This window comes from Oncorhynchus keta, chromosome 1 (assembly GCF_023373465.1).
Source record: "Oncorhynchus keta strain PuntledgeMale-10-30-2019 chromosome 1, Oket_V2, whole genome shotgun sequence".
Classification (NCBI taxonomy): Eukaryota; Metazoa; Chordata; class Actinopteri; order Salmoniformes; family Salmonidae; genus Oncorhynchus; species Oncorhynchus keta.
In genome coordinates this window covers 30,910,979-30,923,522 of record NC_068421.1, presented here as the reverse complement: position 1 = coordinate 30,923,522, position 12,544 = coordinate 30,910,979, and the positions used below count along the sequence as shown (strand labels likewise).

General features: G+C 43.2%; 1 protein-coding gene across 4 annotated transcripts in view; it reads left to right on the top strand.

The window, feature by feature from the left end:
* The window catches only part of LOC118372252 (Golgi SNAP receptor complex member 1), a 51,296-nt gene extending 39,310 nt beyond the window's left edge, over positions 1-11,986 (top strand). For all 4 annotated transcript variants that reach the window (XM_035758105.2, XM_035758323.2, XM_035758177.2 and 1 more), the window contains 2 exons: positions 3,967-4,049; positions 9,885-11,986. In XM_035758105.2, the coding sequence (XP_035613998.1) occupies positions 3,967-4,049; positions 9,885-10,009 (208 nt within the window). In that variant the 3' untranslated portion in view covers positions 10,010-11,986. The remainder of the gene's footprint in view (positions 1-3,966; positions 4,050-9,884) is intronic.
* Positions 11,987-12,544: the final 558 nt, after the last annotated feature.

Genomic DNA, 12,544 nt, shown 5'->3' with positions numbered 1-12,544 from the left:
GTCGTTCCACTTCATGATTGTGTCCCACTTGTTGTTGATTCTTCACAAAAAAATACAGTTTTATATCTTTATGTTTGAAGCCTGAAATGTGGCAAAAGGTCGCAAAGTTCAAGGGGGCCGAATACTTTCGCAAGGCACTGTATGTCCTGTGGGGACGAGGAGGGCACCTGCAATGTTTTGAGAGTAACAGTTAATCAGGTACTCCAGTGAGTACCCCGAAGCAGAAAGGAAAGGGTGAGATTCTTACAGCACAAAAATGCTGTTGTTTGTGGTAGTTACATTAACATCTCCATATTTAGGTCTTTCAAATTGCAGTTAGACTGGTGAGAATTGGTCTCAATAAACATATCTAGAAGCTCCACAGCGAGTTTACTTCAGGTCATTTTCCTTGAGATGTGAACGGTGATGAGCTAAGCTAGTTTAGCATTGAGCTGGTGTTCAGCCAGGTTGAGTCGGTGTGTGTATGAGTTAGCATTCGACTAGCCCCTATCAGATAGCAGCTCTGATTGCCAGTAGCACATTAGCATAGCGCTAACGCTGGCCCAGTGTTACAGTCCGTCAGCAGTGTTGGGCTTTGGGAAGAGAGGCGATCAGTCTTCCCCTCTGACTCTGGAGAACATGATATATGAGCTAGACCCTTGGCATAGAGAGAGCTTGTCCCGTCAGCAATACCCTGCAAGAGGTGTTGCACACGCTTACTGTATTTACTCAGACTCACATTGTACTTACAAAGAAAACAGAGTACAAATTTTAAACAACCACACTTTCTCAATCAAACACACTCGCACCCATGCATACACACTCAAACACACAGTGCACTCACATCCTTGCTTGGTCAAACTCACTCAAAACACCAAACACGCACACATGCTCACTCACCTGACCAAGTCACTAATCTGACAACCAGGCTCAGTATACTAGGTTCTGACAGCCATGTAAACAAGTCTGGTTGACCCCCCCCCCCCATGGGTTCTGCTCACCAAGGGCCATACCTGGCCTAGGGGGCCCCCAGGACACCCTTTCGTGTTTTACTGTTGTCACCTTGTTACAGTCTCTGAGGCCAGGGCAGACTGTTGCGTAATCCTACCTGTCCCTGCAGCTAGGCAATTAGCGACAACAGATTTGTTCCCATATTTGTAACCAGGGATAAATAGTTTACATCTGTTTGATCCCAACCTTTTTTCTACTCGCTGCCCCCCAAAAAGAGTCTGCCTGTATCCAGAGCACAACGCCAGTGAATACATTTGAATACACCTGTATTTAAATCCAGGAATTCCACTTAAAAACAACTATCAGTATGTTGCCAAATACTGTCTTATTTGAGGTCTTAGCACATTATAAGGGAAGTAATTGGGAGAGGGGTTTTGGGCTGTGGATTAAGGTGCCGGGCTAAAAGGAGTTGAGTGTTACCTGCCAAAATATATTTAACTAACTGGATTCTCTCAACCAGCTTCATAAGGTAGTCACCTGGAATGCATTTCAATTAATAGGTGTGCCTTTGTGCAAGTTAATTTGTGTGGAATTTCTTTCCTCAATGCGTTTGAGCCAATCAGTTGTGTTGTGACAAGGTAGGGGTGGTATACAGAAGACAGCCCTATTTGGTAAAAGACCAAGTCCATATTATGGCAAGGACAGCTCAAATAAGCAAATACATTACTTTACGTCATGAAGGTCAGTCAATCTGGAAGATTTCAAAAACTTTGATAGTTTCTTCAAGTGCAGTCGCAAAAACCATCTAGCGCAATGATAAAACTCTCTCATGAGGACCGCCACAGGAAAGGAAGACCCAGAGTTACCTCTGCTTCAAAGGACAAGTTATTTAGAGTTATCAGCCTCAGAAATTGCAGCCCAAATGAATGCTTCAGAGTTCAAGTGACAAGACACATCTCAACATCAACTGTTCAGAGGAGACTGTGTGAAGCAGGGCTTCATGGTTGAATTGCTGCAAGGAAACCACTACTACAGAACACCAATAAGAAGAGACTTGCTTGGGCCAAGAAACACGAGCAATGGACATTAGACCGGTGGAATTCTGTCCTTTTGGTTTGATTCCAAATTTGAGGTTTTTGGTTCCAACCGCCGTGTCTTTGTGAGATGCAGAGTAGGTGAACAGATTATCTCCGCATGTGTGGTCCCCACCATGAAGCATGGAGGAGGTGGTGTTATGGTGCTTTGCTGGTGACAGTCTGATTTATTTAGAATTCAAGGCTCACTTAACCAGCATGGCTACCACAGCATTCTGCAGTGATATGCCATCCCATCTGGTTTGCACTTAGTGCGACTGTCATTTGTTTTTCAACAGGACAATGAGCCAACCAACCTCCAGGCTGTGTTAAGGGTTATTTGACCACGAAGGAGAGTGATGGAGTGAAGCATCAGATGACAAGGCCTCTACAATCACCTGACCTCAACCCAATTGAGATGGTTTGGGATGAGTGAAGGAAAAGCAGCCAACAAGTGCTCAGCATATGTGGGAACTTCTTCATGACTGTTGGAAACTCATTCCAGGTGAAGCTGGTTGAGAAAATGCCAAGAGTGTGCAAAGCTGTCAAGGCAACGGGTGACTCTCATATCATTTTTCTTAACACTTTTTGGTTACTACATGATTCCATATGTGTTATTTCATAGTTTTGGTGTCTTCACTATTATTCTACAATGTTGTGTGCACCTACCCTTGCCACCACTCCTGAAAAATTACCTAGGGGAAACACTGTGTGTTGTGTGTGTGTGTGTGTGTGTGTGTGTGTGTGCTAGCAGTACATCCCTCAGTGTTCCTGTGTGCTAATATCCACCGGTCCTCAGTGACTCAGCTCCCCCTGTAATGCTGTAAGCTGTTTATAACATAGCAGAAGTCTTACAGGGTTGATATTGTAGGGTGGGTCACCTCTCTTATTTAACCTATGTAAACTACCGTTCAAAAGTTTGGGGTCATTTTAAAAATGTCTTTGTTTTTGAAAGAAAAGCAACAAAACAATATTGTCCATTAAAATAACATCAAATTGTTTCGAAATACGGTGTAGACATTGTAAATGACCATTGTAGCTCGAAACGGCAGATTTTTAATGGAATATCTACATAGGCGTACAGGCGCCCATTATCAGCAACCATCACTCCTGTGTTCCAATGGCACGTTGTGTTAGCTAATCCAAGTTCATAATTTTAAATTGATCATTAGAAAACCCTTTGCCATCATGTTAGCACAGCTGAAAACTTGTTCTGATTTAACTTCTTATGGCTGGGGGGCAGTATTGAGTAGCTTGGATGAATAAGGTGCCCAGAGTAAACTGCCTGCTACTCAGGCCCAGTTGATAATATATGTATATTATTAGTAGATTTTGATAGAAAACACTCTGAAGTTTCTAAAACTGTTTGAATGATGTTTGTGAATATAACAGAATTCATATGGCAGGCAAAAAACTGAGGAAAAAAATCCAACCAGGAAGTGGGAAATCTGAGGTTTGTAGTTTTTCAACTCATTGCCTATCGAATACAGTGTCTATGTCAGTGTCACAGTAGAAGCATCAAACAAGGTTCTAAAGACTGTTGACCTCTAGTGGAAGCCTTAGGAAGTGCAATTTGACCCCATAGACACTGTATTCGATAGGCAATGAGTTAAAAATGACAAACCTCAGATTTCCCACTTCCTGGTTGGATTATTTCTCAGATTTTTACCTGCCTTATGAGTTCAGTTATACTCAGACATCATTCAAACAGTTTTAGAAACTTCTGTCCAAATCTACTAATAATATACATATATTAGCAACTGGGCCTGAGTAGCAGGCAGTTTACTCTGGGCACCTTATTCATCCAAACTACTCAACGTCTTATGGCTAGGGACAGTATTAACAATGTCTACACTGTATTTCTGATTAATTTAATATTTTACTGGACAAAAAAAGGACATTTCTAAGTGACTCCAAACAGTTGAACAGTAGTGTATGTCACTGTCTTCTTCTCTCCCTGCAGTATTGCCATGGCGACCAAGGAGAACATGACATCCCAGAGAGGGCTATTGAAGTCCATACAAAGCAGAGTCAACACTCTGGCCAGTATCCTTTACAACACCAAGCAAACCTTATGAACATTGGAGATTCTCCATTAAAAATCACGTTTTTGTCCCAGACTAGGCAACCCTATGTTCATGTCTGTGTGAGGGAGAACAAATTAACAAATATGCCATATTTCTCCTTTTAATCGGACAAGAACTTCTGGAGATTAACTTTTATTAGATCATAGTTGTCTTTTAAGGCCACCTAGTAGACACGTTTATCCAAAGCAATTTACAGAAGTGAGTACATATTATCTGATTCCTGCAAGAACTGAACCCACGACCTTGGCATTGTTAGCGCAACACTCTTACTCATTAGGCTTCTTATTTGACTGTACTATTACCTCCTGTGAGCTGCAACCAGACACAATACAGCTATAGAGTCCCATAAACAATGAAAGCCAGAGTGCCTGTCGGTTCACATTACGCATCCTAACTGTTTGAAAGGCACACTGAGCATGTTTCAATTAGAATGCTTTATCTCAGTCTGAGGCCCCAGAGACATCCTCCAGTGGTCTTCAAACTTTTCCTGTTGAAAAGTATAAATACAGTAAAATACATGTACTAAAGTGGTAAAAAAAAAATGTTTTGAGCAAAATGTGTTATTTTTACACACAACTGCAAACTTCAAGGAGTATGGTATTCAATGAGTTGGTCTGATGTGAATTTGTGATGTCATCTGCCTCCCACCTTGCTTGAGGAACAATTGAGGAGGGAAAAAAAGAGGAAAGCCCCCCCCCACCCCCCTACTTGTGCTATGTCATGACATACCTGGACCACCTATTGAGATGTGCCTTTTGTTAAGTAAATCAGGTGTTAAATGAGGTGAAAAGGAGACTGGAGCACCACTAATGGGTGCCTGATTCTGTCTGGTCTTTTCTCAGACCATTGTTATCAGGCCTTCTGGCCGGCGATTCAATTGTTTCCGCACATGGGACACCAGCCTCTGGAGAGAGAAACTCTTATCTAAGGAAATATCTGAGCAATCTGGTCCATTTTAACTGTGTGGGGGGTTTCACTGCTGCTAGGGTTTTCTGTGAACAACACCGTTCCTTCGGAAAGTATTCAGACCCCTTGACCTTTTCCAAATTTTGTTACATTACAGGCCTTTGATTTTTTTTTATATACATTTTTTCCCTTAAGTATTCTGACCCTTTGCTATGAGACATGTAATTGAGCTCAGGTGCATTCTGTTTACATTGATCATCCTTGAGATGTTTCTACAACTTGATTGGAGTCCACCTGTGGTAAATTCAATTGATTGGACATGATTTGGAAAGGCACACACCTGTCTATATAAGGTCCCACAGCTGACAGTGCATGTCAGAGCAAAAACCAAGCAATGAGGTTGAATTAATTGTAATTAGAGACAGGATTGTGTTGAGGCACAGATCTGGGGAAGGGTAGAAAATAAATTATGTAGCATTGAAGGTCCCAAAGGACACACTGGCCTGCATCCTTCTTAAATGGAAGAAGTTTGAAACTACTAGACTCTTCCTAGAATTGGTCGCCCGGCCAAACTGAGCAATCGGGGAGAAGGGCCTTTGTCAGGGAGGTGACCGAGAACCCAGTAGTCACACTGACAGAGCTCCAGAGTTCCTCTGTGGAGATGGGAAAAGCTTCCAGAAGGATAACCATCTCTGCAGCACTCCACCAATCAGGCCTTTATGGTAGAGGGGCCAGACGGAAGCCACTCCTCAGTAAAAGGCACATGACAGCCCACTTGGAGTTTGCCAAAAGTAATCTAAAGGACTCTGACCATGAGAAACAAGATTCTCTGGTCTGCTGAAACCAAGATGAAACTCTTTGGCCTGAATGCCAAGCGTCACTTCTGGAGGAAACCTGACACCATCCCTACGGTGAAGCATGGTGGTGGCAGAATCATGCTGTGGGGAGTCTGGATCGAGGCAAAGACGAACGGAGCAAAATATAGAGATCCTTGATGAAGTCCTGAGCGCTCTGGAGCAGGTTCTCACTGGGGCGAAGGTACACCTTCCAACAGGACAATGACCCTAAACACAGCCAAGACGATGCAGGAGTGGCTTCAGGACAAGTCTCTCTCTGAATGTCCTTGAGTGGCCTAGCCAGAGCCCTGACTTAAACCTGATGGAACATCTCTGGGGAGACCTGCAGCAATGCTCCCCATCCAACCTGACAGAGCTCGAGAGGATCTGCAGAGGAGAAACTCCCCAAATACAGGTGTGCCAAGCTTGTAGCGTCATAGCCAAGAAGACTTGAGGCTGTAATTGCTGGCAAAGGTGCTTCAACAAATTACTAAGTAAAGGGTCTGAATAGTTTTTAGTTTTTATAAATTTGCAAAGATATACATTTTTGCTTTGTCATTATGGGGTATTGTGTGTGGGTTGACTATTTTAATACATTTTAGAATAAGGCTGTAACCTAACAAAATGTGGGAAAAGTCAAGGGCTCTGAATACTTTCCGAAGGCAATGTATAGGATACTATTTAACTTTGCTGTCAAGAGATCAGTTGCCTTTCAGAGACAATTTCAGAACAGACAAAAATGTTGCAGATACAACAGAAAAGCAGGCAGTGTGGCATTTTTAGATTCTAATTCAGCAGTGCCAACCACCTCTTTATTGCAAGTACTGTTCAGATAATAATTAAATTGGAAATATAAACTGGGTGGTTCGAGCCCTGAATGCTGATCAAATCAAGTCATGTTTTATTGGTCACATACACGTGTTTAGCAAATGTTATTGCGGGTGTGGCGAAATGCTTGTGCATTTCACAACATATACCGAAAATACACGCAAATCTAAGTAAGGAATGGATTAAGAATATACACTGCTCAAAAAAATAAAGGGAACACTTAAACAACACAATGTAACTCCAAGTCAATCACACTTCTGTGAAATCAAACTGTCCACTTAGGAAGAAACACTGATTGACAATAAATTTCACATGCTGTTGTGCAAATGGAATAGACAACAGGTGGAAATGATAGGCAATTAGCAAGACACTCCCAATAAAGGAGTGGTTCTGCAGGTGGTGACCACAGACCACTGCTCAGTTCCTATGCTTCCTGGCTTATGTTTTGGTCACTTTTGAATGCTGGCGGTGCTTTCACTAGTGGTAGCATGAGACGGAGTCTCCAACCCACACAAGTGGCTCAGGTAGTGCAGCTCATCCAGGATGAGACATCAATGCGAGCTGTGGCAAGAAGGTTTGCTGTGTCTGTCAGCGTAGTGTCCAGAGCATGGAGGCACTACCAGGAGACAGGCCAGTACAGCAGGAGACGTGGAGGAGGCCGTAGGAGGGCAACATAATATAATATATATAATATATAATAATAATAATAATAATATATGCCATTTAGCAGACGCTTTTATCCAAAGCGACTTACAGTCATGTGTGCATACATTCTACGTATGGGTGGTCCCGGGAATCGAACCCACTATCCTGGCGTTACAAGCGCCATGCTCTACCAACTGTGCTACAGAAGGACAACAACCCAGAAGCAGGACCGCTACCTCCGCCTTTGTGCAAGGAGGAGCAGGAGGAGCACTGCCAGAGCCCTGCAAAATGACCTCCAGCAGGCCACAAATGTGCATGTGTCTGCCCAAACGGTCAGAAACAGACTCCATGAGCGTGGTATGAGGGCCTGACGTCCACAGGTGGGGGTTGTGCTTACAGCCTAACACCGTGCAGGACGTTTGGCATTTGCCAGAGAACACCAAGATTGGCAAATTCCCCACTGGCGCCCTGTGCTCTTCACAGATGAAAGCAGGTTCACACTGATCACATGTGACAGACGTGACAGAATCTGGAGACGCCGTGGAGAACGTTCTGCTGCCTGCAACATCCTCCAGCATGACCGGTTTGGCGGTGGGTCAGTCATGGTGTGGGGTGGCATTTCTTTGGGGGGCCGCACAGCCCTCCATGTGCTCGCCAGAGGTAGCCTGACTGCCATTAGGTACCGAGATGAGATCCTCAGACCCCTTGTGAGACCATATGCTGGTGCGGTTGGCCCTGGGTTCCTCCTAATGCAAGACAATGCTAGACCTCATGTGGCTGGAGTGTGTCAGCAGTTCCTGCAAGAGCAAGGCATTGATGCTATGGACTGGCCCGCCCGTTCCCCAGACCTGAATCCAATTGAGCACATCTGGGACATCATGTCTCGCTCCATCCACCAACGCCACGTTGCACCACAGACTGTCCAGGAGTTGGCGGATGCTTTAGTCCAGGTCTGGGAGGAGATCCCCCAGGAGATCATCCGCCACCTCATCAGGAGCATGCCCAGGCGTTGTAGGGAGGTCATACAGGCATGTGGAGACCACACACACTACTGAGCCTCATTTTGACTTGTTTTAAGGACATTGCATCAAAGTTGGATCAGCCTGTAGTGTGGTTTTCCACTTTAATTCTGAGTGTGACTCCAAATCCAGACCTCCATGGGTTGATAAATTTGATTTCCATTGATAATTTTTGTGTGATTTTGTTGTCAGCACATTCAACTATGTAAAGAAAAAAGTATTTACTAAGAATATTTCATTCATTCAGATCTAGGATGTGTTATTTTAGTGTTCCCTTTATTTTTTTGAGCCGTTTATATACACATGTCAGAGCAGCATTGGACTGAGACAGTCACATAGTATAGAGTACAGTATATACATATGAGATGGGTGATGCAATATTTACAAACAATTAAAGTGACTAAAATACAGTATAGTATAGAGTACAGTTTACACATATGAGATGAGACATTTAAGATACGGAGACATTAAAGTGGCCAGTGATTCCTATTATATGTCCATAGGCAGCAACCTCTAATGTGCTAGTGATGGCTGTTTAACAGTCTGATGGCCTTGAGATGGAAGATGTTTTTCAGTCTCGATCCCAGCTCTGATGCACCTGTACTGATCTCACCTTCTGGATGATAGCGGGGTGAACAGTCAGTGGCTCGGGTGGTTGATGTCCTTGATGATCTTTTTGTCCTTGCTATGGTATCGGGTGCTGTAGGTGTCCTGGCGGGTGGGAAGTTTGCCCCCAGTGATGCGTTGGGCAGACCGCACCACCCTCCTGGAGAGTTTTGCGGTTGTGGGCGGTGCAGTTGCCGTACCAGACAGTGATACAGCCCGACAGGATGCTCACAATTGTGCATCTGTAAAAGTTTGAGGGTTTTAGGTGTTCTTTTTTTTAGCCTAACTTCTTTAGCCTCCTGAGGTTGAAGAGGCTCTGTTGTGCCTTTTTCACCACACTGTCTGTGTGGGTGGTCCATTTCAGTTTGTCAGTGATGTGTACGCCAAGGAACTTGAAGCTTTCCACATTCTCCATTGCGGTCCCATCAATGTGGATTGTTTCCTGAAGTCCACGCTTATCTCCTTAGTTTTGTTGATGTTGAGTGAGACGTTGTTTGCCTGGCACCACCCTCCGAGCCCTCACCTCCTCCTTGTAGGCCGTCTCATCATTGGTAATCAAGCCTAACCTTCACCAGCTAGGTGTGACCCGTCAGGAAGTTCAGGACCCAGTTGCACAGGACGGGGTTCAGACTGCTCTAATTACGCTGATAACCAGTATATAATGGCAATAAGGCACCTCAGGGGGTTGTGATATATGGCCAATATACCACTGCTAAGGGCTGTATCCAGGCACTCAGCGACGTGTTGTCTAAGAACAGCCCTTAGCCGTGGTATATTGGCCATATATCATACCACCTCGGATCTTATTGCTTGAATATACCCCGGCTGTCAGCCAATCAGCATTCAGGGCTCGAACCACCCAGTTTATATTTACAATGTAATGATTATTTGAACAGTACTTGTAATAAGAGGTGGTTGGCACTTGTTTCTGTTTGCCTTAACTTCCTCCTCCAGATCGTTTCCCAGCCATCAACAACCTCGTCCAGCGACTCAACCTGCGGAAGAGACGAGACTCCCTAATCCTGGGCGGAGTCATCGGCGTTTGCACCATCCTCCTGCTGCTCTACGCTTTCCACTGATGACGAACAGACCGGTCGAACAATCGTTACTCGGCGTTTGTAACATCGGAATCAGAACTCTGGAGAATGGGCTTTAGTGATTGGAGGCTACTGGACAGACAGACACCCTCTTGGCCCAATCGCTTAACAAGATTGATCGAAGGCAGCATGGACTACCTGATTTTGTATTTAGCAGTGGGGGGGGGAAGGAGGAGAAGGATATGTGAGATGGAGCAGCACCTTTTTTTTTCTTTTATTTTTTATCAAAAGTTTGCTGTTCAACGCTGGTTAAGGGAACAGAGACCAAATGTACTGATATGACTAGATTTGAAAGAATTATATATATATATATATATATGTTTATTATTTCAAATATATATATTTATTATTTCAAATATATTAGTACCTTGAGACAGGCGAAAGTCATATGACTTTCGCCTATCTCAAGGAACGAATATATTTGAAAGAATTATATATTGAAGAAAATTAAAAAGAACACTTGCTTTAAGGAGTTTAATGCTCTGAAGACAGTCCCTCTCTTTCATTTCCACCATCTGTCTGTTGATTTCTGTGATGGAAGGATTTTTAGTTGAATGGTCCTTTTTCGTGATGGGATATTCAGGAGGTTAGTATTCATCATGGGCTGTACATTGCATTATTAATAAATTATTAATTTACAGTATGTGATACTAGGCACTTATTTTATTTGTCTATTTTTTTTTTTACTTTGACATGTATTGATAAATTGTATTTTTCATTGATGGAACTCCAGTGCTGCAAGTACAGTTATTCTTTAAACAAAGGCCACATACAGGTGTATGGTTAAACTGAAACTGAAAGTCTCAGACTTCTTTCATTACATGTTTCCTTCAACTCACAACCTCTACATCAGGGCTGCCCAACCCTCTTCCTGGAGATCTACTGTCCTGTGGGTTTTAGTCCAACCCTAATTTAACACACCTGATTCTACTAATTAGCTGCTCAACAAGACCTTAACTAGCTGAATCTGATATGCTGAATTAGGGTTGGACTGAAAACTTACAGATCTCCAGGAAGAGGGCAGCCCTGGGCTACATTCTAAGATGAATCTATTTAGCTTAATATGCCACTTAGCAGACATTTATCTACAGTGTAGTGAGTGCATCCATACTTTTTTTCATGTGTATGTGATCCCCTGTGGTGATGGAACCCATGACCTTGGTGTTGCTTTCACCAACTGAGCCACACAAGATCACTTGAAATCCAGAGATCTGGAAGAGTGATCAGCATTCACGCCTCTGTCCTTCTTCATGATCTAGGATCGTATACTGATAAGGCCTACCTTGAGATAGGCAAAAGTCAACAAACTTTAGGTCATACATTGATGTCAACTGAAAATTTCCCCCAGCGCTAGGCTGAATAATTGCTTATTCGACTAACATTTAACATCACTAATATGAACGTTGATTTGAAAGATGCTACAGTTCTAAGAAGTTTAGTTTCTTTCGTTTGAAATTGTCAGTGGCATTTTAAGTGGTTTTAGTGGAAATGGCTGGAGATGTTACAGTAAACAAAGCTGCAGCAGCTAGATTACTGTTGGAGGAATGAGGTGCTCTCACATTAATTCACTCTGACAGAGTCTGAGTCACCCGCACACACTCCCTCAGACCTCTGTTTTGTAAAACTGTGTGCACCTGCCTGCTTGTGAGCATGTGTGTGTCGTGACAGCCACACTGCAGGGGAGATGTTACTGCAGTCTGTGGGGGGTGACGGCTTCCCCCCAGGACTCTACAGGAACCTGTCATGTCTCCCCTGTCATCTCCATAGTCAATTACTGAGTTTTAAATGAATTACCTCGTCTTTCTGTCTCTGTTTTACATCTCACCATTCATCATTTGGTAACGAGACAAGGATGTTTTAGTCTTAGTTGACTGTGAAATATTGAAGTTTGTTATATTTGTATAGCTACATGAAGTGGGATTATCGATAACCATTCTAAATACACCACTTTTCTCCTTTCTCATGTGATGTCACTCCTTTATTCCTTTCATTCTTTATCTCTATTTTCAGGTTTCTTCTCTGAGGGTAAATGGGGACTGTATTTTGGCACCTGAGTGCAGTACTGCTATTGGTCTATAACTGGTTCAACAAACATCCTTACAGTAAACACAGCTAGCCTACTCTGGTGCTACAGTATAGAGTCTGCATATTTCATATCATTTTGTCTGGTTTGAAGATCACTGGAGCAGAACTAAGTATTGTGTACTTTCACTGTGACTCAAGTTCCTCCACAAAGAAGTATAAAGTGAGTTTAAAAGGCTGGTTCTAGCACAGCTCACAGATGCAGCTCACGTGAGGGTGTCTAATGTAGTGTAGAACCACAAACAAGTAAAGGTGGCGTCACCAAAAAACACGACTATTTGAGAAATCAAGCAAACATTTTGTTTTTGTGGGTCCATAGACCTTTCAAGCACACGACTTGCGAGGCTCGTTCTATTTATGGGTTCATTCCATTTTTCAGAGCAACAGGATATACCAAGGGGCTACTGCTGTAGCTAAAGAGATCCAATCTAACAT